The sequence below is a fragment of the Hyalella azteca genome, unplaced genomic scaffold, assembly GCF_000764305.2.
Source record: "Hyalella azteca isolate HAZT.00-mixed unplaced genomic scaffold, Hazt_2.0.2 contig5036, whole genome shotgun sequence".
NCBI lineage: Eukaryota > Metazoa > Arthropoda > Malacostraca > Amphipoda > Hyalellidae > Hyalella > Hyalella azteca.
Genome location: NW_025935241.1, coordinates 104,293 through 123,422, shown reverse-complemented (window position 1 = coordinate 123,422; position 19,130 = coordinate 104,293). Strand labels below are relative to the sequence as shown.

At 48.5% G+C, this 19,130-nt stretch overlaps 1 protein-coding gene across 1 annotated transcript in view; it reads right to left on the bottom strand.

Annotated features, from left to right (window-relative positions):
* The window catches only part of LOC108679143 (muscle-specific protein 300 kDa), a 131,740-nt gene that overhangs the window by 68,550 nt on the left and 44,060 nt on the right, over window positions 1-19,130 (bottom strand). The window contains exons 35-48 of the mRNA XM_047880237.1: window positions 16,961-18,733; window positions 15,866-16,516; window positions 14,597-15,230; window positions 13,192-13,337; window positions 12,563-12,936; window positions 10,663-12,102; window positions 10,287-10,446; window positions 9,934-10,071; window positions 9,314-9,523; window positions 7,757-8,560; window positions 7,179-7,364; window positions 5,672-6,466; window positions 2,617-5,169; window positions 1,883-2,031 (exon numbers count right to left, since the gene is read on the bottom strand). Of these exons, the coding sequence (XP_047736193.1) occupies window positions 1,883-2,031; window positions 2,617-5,169; window positions 5,672-6,466; window positions 7,179-7,364; window positions 7,757-8,560; window positions 9,314-9,523; window positions 9,934-10,071; window positions 10,287-10,446; window positions 10,663-12,102; window positions 12,563-12,936; window positions 13,192-13,337; window positions 14,597-15,230; window positions 15,866-16,516; window positions 16,961-18,733 (10,013 nt within the window). The remainder of the gene's footprint in view (window positions 1-1,882; window positions 2,032-2,616; window positions 5,170-5,671; window positions 6,467-7,178; window positions 7,365-7,756; window positions 8,561-9,313; window positions 9,524-9,933; window positions 10,072-10,286; window positions 10,447-10,662; window positions 12,103-12,562; window positions 12,937-13,191; window positions 13,338-14,596; window positions 15,231-15,865; window positions 16,517-16,960; window positions 18,734-19,130) is intronic.

Sequence of the window (19,130 nt, the reverse complement as noted above, 5' to 3'; positions counted from 1 at the left end):
AGCAGCAGCAGCAGCAGCAGCAGCAGCAGCAGCAGCAGCAGCAGCAGCAGCAGCAGCAGCAGCAGCAGCAGCAGCAGCAGCAGCAGCAGCAGCAGCAGCAGCAGCAGCAGCAGCAGCAGCAGCAGCAGCAGCAGCAGCAGCAGCAGCAGCAGCAGCAGCAGCAGCAGCAGCAGCAGCAGCAGCAGCAGCAGCAGCAGCAGCAGCAGCAGCAGCAGCAGCAGCAGCAGCAGCAGCAGCAGCAGCAGCAGCAGCAGCAGCAGCAGCAGCAGCAGCAGCAGCAGCAGCAGCAGCAGCAGCAGCAGCAGCAGCAGCAGCAGCAGCAGCAGCAGCAGCAGCAGCAGCAGCAGCAGCAGCAGCAGCAGCAGCAGCAGCAGCAGCAGCAGCAGCAGCAGCAGCAGCAGCAGCAGCAGCAGCAGCAGCAGCAGCAGCAGCAGCAGCAGCAGCAGCAGNTGCAGTGTAGCAGTGTTGCAGTGTAGCAGTGTTGCAGTGTTGCAGTGCTGCAGTGTAGCAGTGTCGCAGTGTTTCAGTGTTGCAGTGTTGCAGTGTAGCAGTGTTGCAGTGTTGCAGTGTTGCAGTGTAGCAGTGCTGCAGTGTTCCAGTGCTGCAGTGTGGCAGTGCTGCAGTGTGGCAGTGCTGCAGTGTCGCAGTGCTGCAGTGTAGCAGTGTTGCAGTGCTGCAATGTAGCAGTGTAGCAGTGTAGCAGTGTTGCACTGCGCAGTTCCAGATTTGTTATCTGCGGCGATGAACGTTCCTGACACTTGCTCCTGATAACAGCTGACTCTTATCAGCGATAACGGTTATCAGCAGAACGCAGCTCAGCTGACAGCACCCCTCAGCTGACAGCACCCATCAGCTGACAGCACCCCTCAGCTGACAGCACCTATCAGCTGACAGCACCCCTCAGCTGACAACACCCATCAGCTGACAGCACCCCTNGTATATGGTACGAGGTACCAGGTACATGTGATGGTACATGGTACGAGGTACCAGGTACATGTGATGGTACATGGTACGAGGTACCAGGTACATGTGATGGTATATGGTACGAGGTACCAGGTACATGTGATGGTACATGGTACGAGGTACCAGGTACATGTGATGGTACATGGTACGAGGTACCAGGTACATGTGATGGTATATGGTACGAGGTACCAGGTACATGTGATGGTACATGGTACGAGGTACCAGGTACATGTGATGGTACATGGTACGAGGTACCAGGTACATGTGATGGTATATGGTACGAGGTACCAGGTACATGTGATGGTACATGGTACGAGGTACCAGGTACATGTGATGGTACATGGTACGAGGTACCAGGTACATGTGATGGTATATGGTACGAGGTACCAGGTACATGTGATGGTACATGGTACGAGGTACCAGGTACATGTGATGGTACATGGTACGAGGTACCAGGTACATGTGATGGTATATGGTACGAGGTACCAGGTACATGTGATGGTACATGGTACGAGGTACCAGGTACATGTGATGGTACATGGTACGAGGTACCAGGTACATGTGATGGTATATGGTACGAGGTACCAGGTACATGTGATGGTACATGGTACGAGGTACCAGGTACATGTGATGGTACATGGTACGAGGTACCAGGTACATGTGATGGTATATGGTACGAGGTACCAGGTACATGTGATGGTACATGGTACGAGGTACCAGGTACATGTGATGGTACATGGTACGAGGTACCAGGTACATGTGATGGTATATGGTACGAGGTACCAGGTACATGTGATGGTACATGGTACGAGGTACCAGGTACATGTGATGGTACATGGTACGAGGTACCAGGTACATGTGATGGTATATGGTACGAGGTACCAGGTACATGTGATGGTACATGGTACGTGGTACTCACAGCAGGCGGCGGCGGGCCAGCGTCTCCTTGGTTTTCTTGACGGCGGCGGCGGCGGCGGTGGCGGGGCGCAGGTACTCAACCACGGGTACCGCCGCCTCGCCCACCCCCTCCACCTCCTCCTCCAGGTCCTCCACCTCCTCCTCCAGCTCCTGCGTGCATGACGTGTACGTGTGTACATGACGTGTACGTGTGTACATGACGTGTGAATGTGTACATGAAATATGACGCGACTTAGTACTTATATCATATAGTCTGCACATATTTATTAATAAAGTCGTAATTATATCATATAGTCTGCGTGTATTTATTAATATAGTCATAATTACATTATAGTAGTCTTAATTACTCTAATTACTCTCAATTACTAATTACTAATTACTCATAATTACTCTATAGTCTGCTTAAATCGCAAGCTCACCAAGAATCTGAAAGCATTGAAAATGCCAAGCGAATTCAACATATCGTCAATGGAAAAGTTTCATAGAACGTTTTTCTCTATTCCGTATTTATATTTATTTTAATCACTGATTGTACATGTATTTTATAAAGTTCGTAAACTGATGATGGAGCTGGTCTTCGAAACGTTTGTATTGAAGATATGGTTAGTACAAAACTACAGAATATGCCTTCCACCTTTACGTAATTTGTTAGTGTTGAGAATAATTTGAAGTTGAATAATTTTAATAAACCATAGCAGTTCTGAGTCAACACATCGGCTAAAAGTTAGCACCCACCTCGAGCAGCTCGTCCAGCTCCTCCTTGGACCTGCCGGGGGTCGAGTCCCCCTCGAGCTCCTTGACCCTTTGTTCGAGGGCCGTGAGGCCAGCATCGAGCGAGCGAACCGAGAGCTCGAAACGCTGCCACTGCTCGATCACAAGCCTCAGCTTTTCTCGCCTCGACTCGATCTTGTCGAGGGCAACCTTCCAGCTCCTCGAGACGTCGACAAGCTCTAGACCTACGGCTGTTTGACAAGCCTCGTTGGCTTTGGCAATGACAGCGTTCGCCTTGTCAGTGAAGTCGTTAATTACCGATCCCTGGTCGTACAGCCGCTGACGTTCCTCGTCTACACGCTGCAAGGCTGACCGTAGAGATGTGATGGACGTGGCGGTGTCCTCCATGGACAAGTTGCTGGAGGCACTATGGACCAGAGCCTTGCACTTATCCAACGCGGCTTTATACTCGTAGAATTCCGCCAGGTTCTTCTCCATCGTCAGCCTGCATTTCTTGGCAGCTGTCGTCACCTCGTCCAGATCCTTAGTGAGATCCTGTAGCTCCACCGTAAGCTCTTCTTGCTCATCTGATCCTAACGAAGGCACGATCCTTTCGGCCGTCTGCCCAAGCTGTTGCAGGGACTCTCCGATAAGCTTTTCGCTGGAGAAGAAGGAGTTATGATCTTCAAGCTCAGAGCTCAGGTTCTCAAAGTCTACACCGTCGTGAGTCTGGAGGCGAGACTTGGCGTTGGACACCCACTCGGCTATTCTAGTGCTGAAGTCCTCATAGTCGATCCTGAGCATCTTGGCATCAGTGAGGTACTTGAGCCTGCTTTTCAGCTCTAGAGGGTACGTTGACAACACCATGTTGGCTTCTGCAATCCTCTCCTGAAGAATATGCGGCAAGCCAGACTCCTTCTTGGCCGCAGTTAACACCTCTTTGACTTTCTCCAGCTGGCCTTCGATGTCCGAGCTGAGGTTGTTGTGAGTCTCGATCTCGTCCTCGGCACTCTCAACCTCAAGGGTGAGGAGAGGTCTGGACTTAAGCTCTGACTCTTGTTCGAAAAGCCACTCCATGGCGGTGTTAAGCTCCACCTGCAGTTTCTTGTGGCTCTCGGCGGTGGTCTCATGCTCCTGTTGTTTGTTCTCAACTTCGCGGCGCAAGTTTGAGACTCCAGATTTCAAAATCTGTAGTTCCTCCATGATGGCGTTCCGGTCCTCGACATGCCCCTCTTCTCCGATGATAGCACCCTTGTCTTGGGCTGAGGTGAGCTGCCCTTCACACTCCTGGATCTTAATGATGACGGCACGCAGTTTCTTGAGCTTGTCGGCCACAGTCATTTCGCTTGTTTCAATGTCGCCAAGGATGATCGTGTACCGGCTGATAAAAGTGCTTATATCAGACACAAGCGAAGCGTACTGTTGACGCACTAGAATCAGCTGCCTGATCCTCGTTATCTGCTTCTCCAAAATCGACATGAGCTCTTGCTGCTGCCTGATAAGCTCCCTCATCTCCTCCATGGTGATATCAGGACACTTCCTCATCTGCTCCAAACTTCTCCTGAACTCGGATACTTTCCGCATGACGGCTTGGTAAGCGAGCAGCAAATTTTGCCCGTCCATGACCGTACGGCCGACAGGTCGACTCAAACCTCGTGCCTCCTTCTGGATGTTAGCTAGAGTCTGCGTGCTTTCCACCATACGTTCCGTCATCTTTTTCTGGGTGCAAATAGCTTCTCGTATTTGTTCAATCTTTGCCGGCAAGTTGTTGCTGATCTGTTCGCTCCGGTCCTGAAGTTTGCTTACGATCTCGCCCAGGGAGAATTTGTCGGCGTCGGTGAGGTAGTCCATCAAATCGGTGCACATATTACCGACACTGTTTACTCTCGCGCTTGCTTCCCCTTGTTCATCATCAAGTTTCTCGAGCTTCTTGAGATGTTCTTCGAGTACTTCGGCAGTATTCAGGCTCCTTGTGTCCACCTGTAAGGCGCCTTCTGCCTCGATGTTCCACTTGTTGCATGCATCTATCTTCTTTTCAAAGTCCTTGCGTACTTCGACCAGGTTCAAGATGCAGCTTAGAGTGTCGGACAGTGTCTGCTTCAAGTCACTAAATTTGTCGGAAAATTCTGTAATTATTTCATTAAGTTCATACGCATCTTCTTCGTCACACTCCTTGAGTAAAGATTCCGCGTATCGTTTGGTAGACGCAAAGTTGGTTTCATAGAACAGCTGTACGTCGGAGTTGAGTTTCTTGTAGCGCTCGCACACCTTTTCTGCCGCCTCAGCCCGAAGAGGCAGTAGACTCGGACAGGCTACTTCGGATTCCTTGCCCTTCATCCATAAGTTGATTTGCTGTAGATTATCTTCAAAAGTCTGGCGTTCATCATAGGCCGAGACCAAGCTACTCTTGACCTCGTCAGTGCGGGCGTTGAGTTCCTCTTGTTTGCTCTGAATTTCTTTGATTCGATCCTCGAGCTCCCGCACCTCGGACCCCTCCACATCCCCTTTGATGTTCTCGAGGGTTTTTTCGATTTGGGAAATTACTGCATTCTTGTTTGCTATTTCTTTTTGCAAATCCTGTGAAAAGAAAAGATGAAAAAATGCATTGAAGGAACAATGTGACTGAGAAAATATAAGCGCAATTATGTTCGCAATTTCTTTCTGGAGATGCAGCAAAAGAATCTATTTCTCTAGGAGAATGTTTAAATGTTAATGAGATTGTAAACCAAAAATTGTTTGAAAATTTTAGGTGTATGGACCCTTCAAATGGCAATTTACATGGAAGCTGAAATGCCATAAGGGCTTAGTTTAAATCCGGGAATCCTTTAGCAGACCAATTATTATTTAGTTTAAAATCGTCAACAATACATCAAAAACAGATAGGATAAAAACGGTCAAGGAGGTTTGATAACAAGAAAAGAAACGATAAGGTAAACCGTTGCTAAAACTGTTCTTTCCATAACACCTCCCACATACCATAACATCCCTCAGTCCTCCACATTATTCCCTCCGAGAAATTTTCTCGGAAGGAATAATGGGCTAAAACTTTTCTTACTATAGAGAATATGAAAATACTCACGTTGATGTCGTTTATGCGTAGTTCAACATTCTTGCTGGAGTGGCCCAGCATGGGTAAGCCATCGAAGTATTCGGTCTTCTCGACGAACCACTCGGCGAGATCGTTCACATTCTGCTTGGCTTCTTCGTAGCCTTTGCGTGTCATCTCGATAACCTGTTTTTTCTTGCCCACACGCTTCTTCAAGTCGCTGTATTTCTTCTGCACTGACCTCAGCTGCTCGTCAACCTGCTGGTTGTCAAGGCTCGACAACTTCGGCTTGATTTCGTTAGCCTTCTCCGTGAGCTCCTCCACCTTCACGTTGGCCTCCCTGAACTTGCTCCAGAGTTTCTGGACTTCGTCGTTGCGGCGTTTGGAGTCGGGGTAGTCAACCTTATCGCACTTTTCCAGCAGCTTGATGATGGTGTCGAACCAGCTATACACTCCTCGCAACTTGGTGCGGTACTCCTCGATACAGCCGATGATTTCACTGCGGGTGTCGATGATGTCGTTCACCTCCTCTTCCAGTGAGTTCATCTGACACCTCACGTCATCATCGTCAGTGTCGGGAGTCAGGGTCATCTGTTTCACTTCGAGGTCGTCAAGGATATTCTGCTTCTCGATGATCTTGCTTCTCAGGTCGTTGAGCTGGGCCATCTCGTTGGCTTGAGCCTCATGTCGAAGCTTTACCGGCTTCAGCCGCAGCTCATGGATTAGATGTTGGTTGTCCTCTATCCACTTCTTAATGTCCTCGTTCTGCTTGGATAAATCCTCCAGCTCCGTAACCGTGCTGCTGATTGACGTGATCCGCACCTGGATCTGGGGATCGGACGCACCTTTGACACATCCAACAATGATCGTGAGTACTAACACAATCGTAATAAACATTCAAAGGACTAGCAGGAGATCCCGTCATTGCTGGAGCAAGATGAAAATTTGTCCTGAAATTTGACGATACGCGATTAAATCGTACAGTGGTTATCAAAATGTTTCCTGAACCAAGAATTGTTGATTGAAGAATGAAATGGACCCTTTCAAGCCCTGATCTGATTTTAATTTAGTTCAATTTCCACTGATGATTTTTAGATGTATTTCCATATTGACGATTCGGCGTATACCAAACCATTGAGTTATTGTTCCAGCAAACTAGGTTTATACAGTACCTCTAGTGGTCTATGCCACAAAAGACTAGCCTTATACAGTACCCTTGTTTGTCTACTGCAACAGTAGGTTGACCTTATACGGAAACAATCGTGGTCTATATTACATCAGACTAGGCTAACATAGTACCTTCAGTACTTCAGACAATACACGCCGACTGTCCAGGACCTCCGAGTGATACATGATTACAAAATGTTGAATAACCACTACTCTTGAATAAAAAATTTACGAATGAAATCATTGCTCAGAGCACTAGTTTGTGAAATTTAACAGCAGATATAACAGAAATTATGATTATTAAATGCCAATGGACACGTGCTCAATGAGGTCCAAGCTCTTCAACTGCGGAGTGCATGTCAAAGCTCCTTACCTGCTCAGTGAGATCCTGGAGCTTGGCGCGCACCAGCAGCTCCCTGCCAGGCTCTCCCTGCAGGAGCTCCCTTCCAGAATCTCCCAGGACCGTGGACGGCGACCCTGACCGCGACACCGTCGCCTCGCACGCCTGCACCGCCGCCGCCAGCGTCGACCTCTCCTTCACCAGCTTGACCTGCCACGACTGGTACGAGTGGAAGGCTTTATTAGGAGGTGTAGGCTGTGACAAAATTTTAGGCCGCTCAGGTAGGTACGAATGGAGCAAGGTGGAAAAGAGAGAAAAGAAGAAAAGTGGATATGAAAGATAGTTGGATCCCTAAGTTTGGCAGGTGGGTTGGCATGTTGAGGAGTTGGGAAAGTGAGGAGGTTATAGGTGAAAATGTGAGGTAAGTTGGAAAGCGAAGTAGGTTAGGAAAGTGAGGTAAGTGTGGAATATGATGTGTGTTTAGTAGGTTGGTTGGGAAGGTTAGTCAGGTAGATGTGTTAGAAAGTTGCGATTGGGTTATGATACTTTTATATTCAACCAATCTTTAATACCATAGAAAATATCACTTCACAATATACAATAATACTAACCCTGGCCATTTCGAGCTGATATTTTGCGTCCTCTATGGTCTGCACAGGAGTATTGGTCTCCTCGACGATGATGGGCTCCCACTCGTCGAGGTTGGCCGTGATGTTGTCGAGCGTGGCTTCGTACTCCTCGAATTTGGCCAGCGACTCGGCGAGTCTCTTCTGTATCTGAAGAGCAGTTCTGAGCAGCGAGTCGTAACTCTCCTGCAGGTTGTGGATCTGGTGCTCATACGTCTCTTGGATGGTCTCTACAGACCCGATGTATTTGTTGATCTGCTTGTGTGCCTTATTTTTAACGCGGTCCAACACCTGCTGGAACTCGCGGATGTTTTCCAACTCCTTATCGTGCTGATGGATTAGCTCCTCGGTGTGTTCCCGAGATCTGATGGACATTGAATTCTCAGACATGAGCTGGAAACTGACTTGCAGAAGCCATTTCTCAACCTCCTGCAGAGCTGCTTGGTACTCGACAGCTTCTTTGATCTCAGTCTCAAGGCCTTCGATGACTTCAACACATCTGTCGTTGAGGTTAAACCACTTCTGTTCGAGGGCTGTCATTTCTTCCTCGTAGGAGGTGTCGTTAGAGTTCTCACTGAACTCCTTAGTATCCTTCAGGAGGCGCTTGAGTTCCCGGTCCTTGCTCTTGATCTGCTGCTGCGTGTGACGGTACCGTTCGAGGAGGGTCCGCATCTCTGACACCTCGCCCTTGGAGTCGGGGGTCTCGAAGAGTGCGTCCTCCAGCTCCCCGAGACAAGACTCGAGTCGTGACTTAGACTCCGCGAACTCCGACCAACGACTGAGATCGTGCTGCTCACGACACCCACGAGATCAGTACGAACGAGACTCCTAAACAATTCGTAACCTTGTTTAAATACTCAAAACACACTCTCGAACAACCAAGTGAAATTTTTGAAAGTTCTAAGCTAAGCTGTTCTAAATGAACTAAATGTTCTAAGCTGTAACCGACTCAATGCCACCCAAGGAAACTCGTTCGACCGTTATTAGGTCCTACTTAGGTTGTAACTAATCCTTGTGATTAATCCTAATCCCTAACTAATCCATCCCTCCGGCGTATTATCCACCCAATAAGGTGGTTCGTTGCAATCTACTCATTCATGGATTGCCAAAAATATTTTGCCACCTTGAAGGATAGTTGAAAATTTCGTCGTGACATTACTGCTAACTATTACTATACATTAATCTGCACTCACAATAGTTGAAGTTTACGTTTATATATGAAGTTAAATTATATTGTTAATTACGGAGGAACTAAAATAAATATTTCTCTACTGAAATGTTGTTGAATTTTAAAATATCTCACACCCCGATACATATCAACTTGCATATCGACATATCAACTTGCAAGTATTTATATAAAAACCTTGCTTTATATCTCAATGGCAGCATGCAACCAATTATCGGTGCGTCTTGTTCACTCATGAACCCACTCATGACATGACCCACTCATGACATGACCCACTCATGACATGACCCACTCTTGACATGACCCACTCATGACATGACCCACTCATGACATGACCCACTCATGACATGACTCACCTTAAGCTTGGTGATGGCGGAGCTGACGGAGATCTTAAGACGGTCGTAACTGTCCCTGAGTCTCGTATACTCAGCCCTGAGCTTCTCCTGCAGCTCTGGGGGAGCCTGGGACGCCGCTCTGGAGTAGGCGTCACCCACCACCGCCAGCAGATGGAGTCCCTCAGAAGCCCTCGTCGCCACTCCCTGCAGCGTCTCTAGCTTCTCCCGCAGCTGCGCAACCACAAGGACGAAACATAGGAGCCTTTAACGGGGGAAATTAACATGCGAGTCATGGGTGAATACTTGCGAGTGATGGATGAGTACATGCAAATGATGGGTGAGTATAAGCGAGTGATCAACCGCTTGACCTAAACAGGTCAACTACACCTCCCCCCTCCTGCCAAGGCCTCCCTCCTAACCAAAACTCAAAATCGTCTCTGCCTCTAAATTATCAATAACTTAACAGGCACTGCACTTTGGGCACCCATCTGTCATGTTCAACCTAAAACAGACCCTGCATCCTCATTTCTCCTCAGAATTAGGAACACACATAACCCATGCCACGGCCAAATTATACTTAACACGGCCGACCTCAGCATCTCAATTTAACTAAAGACAATCAATCGTAAGACATCTAGCACCTCAGTCTCGGTGCCGTTGTGCTGCTGGCAAGACGCGACGGTGCCGTGACGACGCGACAGCCACGCGTCGAACTCCTCTTGCGCCTCCACGAACTCGGTGTGGTCGCTGAGCGTCTTGTGAGCAACCGCAATCAGGCTCTGTGGGCAGACGTAGAAATATTAACCGCAATCAGGTTCTGTAGGCAGAAGTAGAAATATTAATCCCACCAGGCGCTTTGGGCAGATGAAAAATTATCAACCCAATCAGGCTCTGAGGGCAATTAAAGAAATATTAACCCAACCAGGCTCTGTAGGCTATTGCGGGCATATCAACCAAGATCCGCTCACAATATCTGAACGCAACCAGTTAGTACCTGAAGCTGAGCAAGGACGCTGCAATGTCGGGTCTGCAGGCCAAGAGTCTGATCCCGCACAGGGCGGTAGGCGCAGTAGACCATGAGGGTCTCACAGCGCTCGCATAGCGACTCCATTAGCGCCTTCTTCTGCGTCGCCTCCTCAAGTAGACCCTGAGAGACGTAAGACGGGAAGTGAGGATCTGTATGGTCTCCTTCTAACACGATATTTTATTCACTCACTCACTATTTACTCAAACCATCCCCTCCTACCTGATCCTTCGTATCTACTCCCGCGCAAAAATTTCTCCCACACTCTATCCAGCCTTCTTATGTCACAAGCCTTCTCTTTACATTCTACTCCGGCCTTCCATTCATCTCCCAATCCAACATTCCTCTCACCTTCCACTGTTCGAGGTCTTCGGGAGTGGGCTCCTTTGGCTCAGTCTCAATTTTCTGCTGGAAGTCCTGCAGCCAGGAGTGGAGTTCGTCGTAGGATGTCTGGAAATCCTGCCAAGCCTGCAGACACTTGCCGAAAGTCCTCAAGTTGTCGTTATTGCTGTTCTGCAGCCCCAGCCACTCCTGTTTGAGGTTCTCGGCTTCAGTCCTGAGGTTGTCTTTGCCATCCTCGGAGGTCGTATCCATCAGGTTCTTGTTGAGAGACACCGCCTTGGTGATAATGGGTTCACCAGCAAGAAGCTTCTCCTGAAGCTGCAGCTGCTTGGCCTGATGGTCAAGGACCTGTTCCTTTTCACCGTGGCAATCACTCGTCTGTTGCAGGTCAAGACTCATCTTTCGCAGCCACTCCGTGGCGTCCATGTAAGCCTGATAGTAAGCCTCGTGATGCCGCACGTACCCCTCAAGGATCTTGATATTCTTGGCCACCTGCGACTTGAGGCTCTCGTACCTGCTGATGCACGTGTCGACCGCGCACTGTGAGGCGTCATCCTCCAGCTTCTTCGAGGCGAGCCTGTCGATCATGTCGCGGTGCACTGCGATGTCTCGGATGATGATACGGTACTTCTCGAGTGCACCCCTCTTTTCGCTGAGGTCACTAAAGAGGACCCCTTGTTCTAACGCCTTCACTTCGATCTCCTCCATCCACTCCATAACATCCTGGCACATCTTTTCAGTCTCCGCAGATTTGGAGAGTAGGGCGCTAATCTCCTGCTGCTGACCGTAGATGTCAGATATCAGCTGTTCGAACTGCTGTCGCATATTTTCTGTGTTCTGCAGGATTTTTCTCGCCCCCTCCTGCTCGGTATTCAGTATCACGCGTTCCTTGAGTTCCAAAACATACCTAAGCTTGTGCTGGCCCTGCTCAAGAGAGTTCTTGATGGACTTGACAGTCGCCAGGTTGTCCTGGAGTTCGCTTATGTTGCTGGTGCCGGTGTCACACTCTTCCAGCTTTGCTTTGGTGGTCTCGATCCAATCAGCGCACTCAGCGTAGAGCTGATTGTGCTGCTGGTGCTCCTGAAAGTGGATCTCTAGTCTCCTCATGACCTCCTTGGCATGCGACAACAGCGTGTTGTACTTCGTGGTCAGCTGAGTAACAGCGTTGCTGACTCTGGAATCAGCGCACGTTTCCAACAGAAGCTGGGCACGAATGTTGAGTAGATCAAGTGTTTTCTGCCAGTCGAAGATAGCCTGAAGATGGGCCTGGAACTCCTCCAGAAGGATTCGCTTCTCCTCGGCGGTGTTTTGCAGTTTGTTGTAGCCCTGGACGCGGGTTTCCATGGCGGCTACCCACACTTCGCATTCCTTGAACTTGTCCTCGTACTCCGTCCACTTCACGATGCCCATCTCCAATAGATTCTTAGTCTTGCCTACCTGCGTCCTAAGGGCAAAGGGAAGAGAAAATGCAATTCAGGAAAAATCAAAATCTTGAGGGCACTCCAGTGTACACAATTTGGTGCATTCTAGTATACATAATTAAATGCTATACAGGTCACAGGAGGTATACAAAACAATATACAATACAACACTATTATACAATATTGGGTACAAGAACAATCCAGAAGGCCGTAAAACGAGTTATGGCACACATGAGTGCATTAGGTTGTAATAGAAAATCCCCATAGTGTCACCTCCTTTACCGGTTGGCTCTAAGAAGTGCCTCATATTGCTGCCTCATCCAGAGCACTTGAGTGCAATAAAGCGCCCCAGAGTAAACTAAATTGACTCAGAGAGTGCATTAAAACATTCCAAAATACAACTATAGTGCACTAAAGAACTACCGAACCAACCTAAATTGCACTTAGAATGGTCTAAAATGCCCAAGGGCGTGGAGGACTTACAGGAACTTGTCGAACTCGTCCTGCAGGAAGGCAACCTCCTCTTCGATGACCTCCCTGTCCTCCTCGTCAGCCAGGCTACAGGCTTTCTCAGCGAGGTGGAAGGCTTTGTCTAGCTTGTCTTGTCCGTCCTCCTGCTCATTCTGCAGCATTTTGAGGACGGTGGCCTTTCCGCTGATGGTGTCTTTGTCGCCCGTGGCCTCCGCACACTTGGCCATCCTGTCCTTTGCGGACCGCAGCCAGTGCATAAAGTCGTTGCCGGCATCTACGAAGTCCTGGTGCTGCGTCAGCATCTGCTGCTGCAGCGTCAGCAGCTCCTTTGCCTGCCTAGTCAGGTTGTGGTACGCCGAGGAGATCTCGCACGCGCCGCTCTGGACCTAAGCGGGAGTACGGGGTGATACTCGTACATGGTGAGATACTGGTACGTAGAGTGTCATACGGCACTAATAATCGCCAGGGGCACTGGTACTTTATCCAACCCAGATACTTCATTATAATGGTACTCCAAGCTAAGTACCAAGCAATGAGTATCAAGCAACAAACACTACGTAACCAGCATCCAGTATTAAGTATCAATATCAAGTATCAGTACCAAGTATCAGCATCAAGTATCAGTACCAAGCAACAGATACCTGTCCCCCAGAGCTGTCCGTGGCCTTAGCAGTAACGGACTCGATGACAGGCTCGAAGGCCACGATGTCTTGCACGATGCAAGTCGTGCGTCGCAGCTTCGCCTTACGCTCCCCGATACTCAGCGACGACACGCGCTGCGACGGCCCTGCACGGTACGACACGGTCTTGACGAGATAACATTGCACGATACAATACGGTACAACACGGTTCTAGCGTTATAACTCTAGACGGTATGACACGGTCTTCACGAGATAACCTTGCCCGATACGGTACGGTACAACACGGTTCTGGCGTTATAACTCTGCACGGTATGATACGGTCTTGACGAGATAACCTTGCACGATACGGTACGGTACAACACGGTTCTGGCGTTGTAACTTTGAACGGTACGACTCGGTCTTGACGAGATAACCTTGCAATATACGATACGGTACAACACGGTTCTAGCGTTATAACTCTAGACGGTATGACACGGTCTTCACGAGATAACCTTGCCCGATACGGTACGGTACAACACGGTTCTGGCGTTATAACTCTGCACGGTATGATACGGTCTTGACGAGATAACCTTGCACGATACGGTACGGTACAACACGGTTCTGGCGTTGTAACTTTGAACGGTACGACTCGGTCTTGACGAGATAACCTTGCAATATACGATACGGTACAACACGGTTCTGGCGTTATAACTCTGCACGGTATGATAGGGTCTTGACGAGATAACCTTGCACGATACGATAGGGTAAAACACGGTTCTGGCATTTTAACTTTGCCCTGTAAGACATGGTCGTGAGATGATAACCTTGCACGGTACTACACGGTCCTAAGGCCTGTTGTGATAACCCTGCTTGGCACGGCACGGCACTGAGGCTGTCGTGATTGCCTAGCTGCAGGATGCAACACGGTTAATTCGCTTGACGAGACAACTCTGCACTGTAAGACACGGTAACACGACTTGGCGTGACAACCGTGGACGGAACTCTACGGTAACGCGACTTGGCCCGACAACTTTAACATAATCCAGCACGTATCTTGGGCTCATAATGAATGTATTACTACTCAGGGAACTCATATACTTGATATCAGAGAAGCTTGCGTTGCAAAAATTAGAACCACAATATAGCACAAAAGCCAAAAATTTCATACACGGCTAAAAAGTTCAACAAAAAAGACACAAGATCAGCATGAAGGCCGCAAAGTGGACACGGAGGCTCCAAAATGGTTATGAAAGCCACAAAGTAGGCATGTTACGGACTAGTTTGTACCAGCCAAAACTTGGACACCGCGGCCAGAAAATAGACAATCAGACCCCATATGTGAACAGCGAGGCCCTACATTTGCAATGATGGCCTAAAGTTGTCATTCGGACGCCGAAATAAACAAAAGTTAAAATAGGCCACTAACCTGATCCTCTCCTTGCCACTGAGGCCATCTCAGATGATAACTGATGTAAGTGGGCCTCCCTCTCGCTGATCCATTGCTGCATGTTGCTGTATGAAGCATTCATGTCCGTCCACTCGAGCAGGTTCGTCTCAAGGCTCACCTTCGTGCTCGACATTTTCCGGACTAGTTTATCCCAGTCCGCCTGAAGAGCCTCGATCCTCTCGTTGATTTCATTTCTACCATCGGCTCGGGTGTTTCTGAGAACCTTCTCGCCCCATCCGACAGCAGCACTAACGAGATTTTGGCCTTCCTCCTGTTTCCCCAGAAGAGCTTGAAGCATCTCCAGGTGTCGCTCCAAGGTCTCTTTGCTAGCGTCACCTGGGATGCTGGAGCAATCCTGGACCACCGTATGGACGTTGTCCATCCATTCGGTAGCCGTGTCCATTGCGACCTCAAATTGCTTATGCTGGTCAAACGTGGACTCCACCTTTTTCACCACGTCCTTTGCCAATGTCAGTAAAAGTTGGTATCGCGACGTAATGTGGCTCATCTGATTCCTGACGAAGGTGTCGAGGTGAGTTTTCGTCAGAGTCTCGGACAACTCCTGAAGATGGGTCAGCTGTGACTGGTTCTCCTCTAGTGTCTGCAACACCTCCTGCAGACACATACAGGCCAAACTTGTGAGACACACTGTCAACAGTAAGATGAATTCCAGATGTAAGACACACAAACAGCAATTCCTTCAGAGCACACCTCATCGAAACTTGGAATATACACATTCAATTTATGGTTCTCTTTTGGTGGGGCGCTAACTGTAAACAGAATCAATTTGCCAGACACTCATATTAACACCTACGTGACACTCATGATACAAATCACGTCGCACATCCAAGAGATGGCATTAAGACAATTTCCTTTGAATCGCAACCTTCAAGCAGGACAATAAAACAAACGACCAGTCTCATTAGACCCTGACGCTCGATCAACAGCTTCAACAGCTTCAACGATCAACATTTAGATTCAACAGGGGAGCAGTTGGTACATGAGCGGGGTTGCAAAGAGTTAGCAATCTTTGACCCATAGGGTTCATTCAAACACAAGCCAGCAATCACAGAGGTGATAATGAGGTGCCCCAACATTTTGTAATTACTATAATGTCACTTAGACCCACTTTAGGACCTAAAATTCATAATATTTTCAGCTCATCAATAGAAATATTGCTATTTTCATGATATCATTATTGGTATCATAAGTAACAATAATTTATGTTGTCGCAGATAGCACACCTACCTTGACCTTGTTGACCTGGTCGGTCTTCTCGCCGATGGTGGTGTAAAGCATCGTCTTGTAAGCCTTCATATCGGCGTCGGTCTTCTGCAGCCAGTCCGACAGTCGCTCGTACTCCTCCTTGTACTCCCGCCACTTGAGGACCGTCTGCTGAAGGGCATCTTTCTGTTCGGCGATATCCTTGAAGAGCTCTTCAAATCCCTCCTTGAGGGACTGCATCTCCTTTTTGTACGACTCCTGGCCTGAGGAAGAGGTCGAGTGCAGTAGGACCTCCCCGCGGTGATAAAGTTGATCCAAAAGAATCTGGCCCTGGGCCTGACGAGAGAGCAGGGTCTCCATGGCGTGAGCTGATGTCTCGATCGAGAGCTTGTCGCTCAAATTGCGCTGGCGAAGTGCTGGGATCTTGTCCCGAGTCCTGTTGATGAAGGAAAGGAGGTCGTCATGAGCGTCCTTGTAGTGCCGGTGGTCACGATATTGAGTCTCGCGCTCAGCCCGCAGGGTCGTGATGCGTCCTGACAACACTTCGAACTGGCGAAGGACATTCTGAGCCTGGACGGCTACTTGCCCCTGTTTCTCAGTGGCTTGCATCTCGCTGGCTTTCACCTTCAGCCCCTCCACTTCGTACTTCTCGCATCGCAGTTTCTCCTCCAGACCCTGAGGATCAAAAGGGCGTTAACGTTAAGCCTACCAGATTACGATAGCGCCAACGACAAGTTTACCAGATAATGATGTCAACGGCAAGGATAACCAACTGTATATGGTGCTGTCATGAAAGTCATTTTTAAAACAGGATGTTCAGTTAAGGCCAACGTCACAATAATGATATATATTAAAAAAAATATTCAACAAAATCAAGGATAAAGGGACATCCGATATAATCATCGAACACATTCAATTACGCTGGCATGAGGCAGTGGCATCTTCAGAAATTAGCTCCAATGTAGTTTTTACATGAAGTTACTTAGCTGAAACGAGATTCAAATCTTGGTCTACTGAGGACAACTTTGCTACCTTGACTTTAGATAGTAAAACATTGACTACAATTAATTTAGAGAAGCATAAGGGGACCAAACAATTATAACAATGATGGCGATCTACCTTGAGACGCTCGAGCTGCGCTCGCTTCTCGGAAAGGTTTGACTGGAATTGGCTGACGTCAGAAAGCGCGGACTCGACGTGCTCGATGGAACTCTTCAGCTGGTTGATATTGGTGAGGAAGCCCGTCCATCGATTGATGGTATCGTCTAAGTAAGTCTTTGTCTCTACCATCTTGGCAGCGACGGCCGTCCATTCTTGCTGCAGCTTCTCCACGACACAGTTGATGGCATCGTGTCCGGGAGGTGCCGTGTTTGCCAGAACTAACTGCGCGAGTTCCACGGTAGACTGAACCTTAGTGAAACCCTCCTCCTTGCACATCAGTAGCTCCTGGATAGTTTTGAGTTTCTTTTCAAGCTCCTTCTCGGTGGTTGAGGTCATGTCTGAGCAATACGTAAGTTTCTTCTTGATGTCGTGTAGCCAATTCTGGCACTCGGCCACTCGCGAGTCATAGTCTGCGTGGTGGCCAACGTATTGCTGCCACTTGTTGCACATGTCTTTAACTCTATTGGATAATTGCTGATAAGCTAAAGTCAATTCCTTTACCTGGAAGCTCCGACCATTCAAATTATCGCCGTTGAGCGACTGCGCTTTCTCACTCAGTTGGTCAATCTCGAGCTCTTTGGCACGAACTTCACCCTGAATTTCCTTCAGCTCATTCAAGGTTTCTTTCTTCTCTTCTAAAGTTGCACGCAAGTTAATGGCGTGAAGTTTGTTATCAACATTTCTTAACCATGCCTGCATGACGTCCTTCACAGCTTCGAAGTTGGTCCAGTTCGCCAGAGTGGTCTCAAGGGCGTCGATGGTAGAGGCGACGGCTGACACGAGGGCCTGCCAGTCCTGTTGAGTAGCGTCGATCTGAGCCCTGATGTTGCTCTGTCCTGACTCCACGGTGCCGGGTAGCACCTTCTCCCCAAGACCTCTCACCTGTGTGATGCGTGGCTCTTCGTCAGGCAAACTCTTCTGCAGGTTCTTGAGCTTGTCAAGGTTGGCACGCAAGCTGATGTGCTCACTATTGCTCTGGCCCCACATCTCGACGGTGTTGTGGGTGGCCTCAAGCCACTCCTGAGTTTCCAGGACCGACTTGCTGTATTGTTGGTGGTCACTAACAATCGCCTCGTAACGCTCCAAGTAAGACTGGATCTTCTCGTGCATATCCTCGTGCTGACCCGCCAGAGAGGCTAGGAACGACTCCACGCGGTCAGACTTCTCTGGTAGATTCTCTGACTTGTCTCGGAGGTCTATTAGTGCTTGCTGCTTCGCACTAATGTCATGCAGCAGGACTCTGTACGTCTGAAGTTGTGCTCGTTTTTCGTCCAGTGTCGTCTTGAGTTCGATATAATTCGGTATTTTCTTCTGAGTCTCTTTGATCCACTTTTTCAGATCCTCAGCGGCTTCTTCATAGCAGCTCCAGCGGCCTATCTTGTTGTTGAGGTCCCTCTCCAGCGTTGAAGCGCTGTCAAAGAGCGCGTCGTACGCCTGCTGCAGGTCTTCTAACTGCCCGCGAATAACCTCAGTTCCTTCATCCCCCGTCGAGGCGTAGAGTTTCTCCCCCAGCTCCACAGTTGTGTTCAGCAGCGCCAGAGCCGTTTGTTTCTCTTTTAGAAGCTCCGTCGAGTTTTCGAGACGTTTATCGAGCCCATTCCTGTCAGGAGGTAGCTCGATACAGCGCGCTAGCTTGTCCTGAGCAGAGGTTAGCCAACTCACACACTGGTTATATTTCTCGTTGTATGCCTTGTGATCCTTCACGCCAGATTCGCACTTCTTCAGCAGATCCTGTGGGGAAAGCAGTGGCAATGTCGCATTAACAACAATCGAGTCATTTTCTAGTGGAAATTAAAGATTGTTGAGTACGGAAGTACACATTACGTTCTACAACGGCCTCGTAAATCTCTTGATTAGCACAATAACACTCGCTGCTCTATTACAAGTGCGTCAGGTGTTCTAGGAAAATTAAAACCGGAGGACCAAACAAATTAAATCGTATAATTAGTCTTGCTGAAGTACACCAACTTTTTTGATAACCTGGGAACGCCACATATCCTTGTTTTCAAGTATCAGCTAAATATTAATTTAAAAATGAATTCAGTCCATTTCTCTGAATATAAATAAACCTAAACCATGACCTACTACTGTACTTGGCTCAATGATAACAGGACTTACCCCGATAATT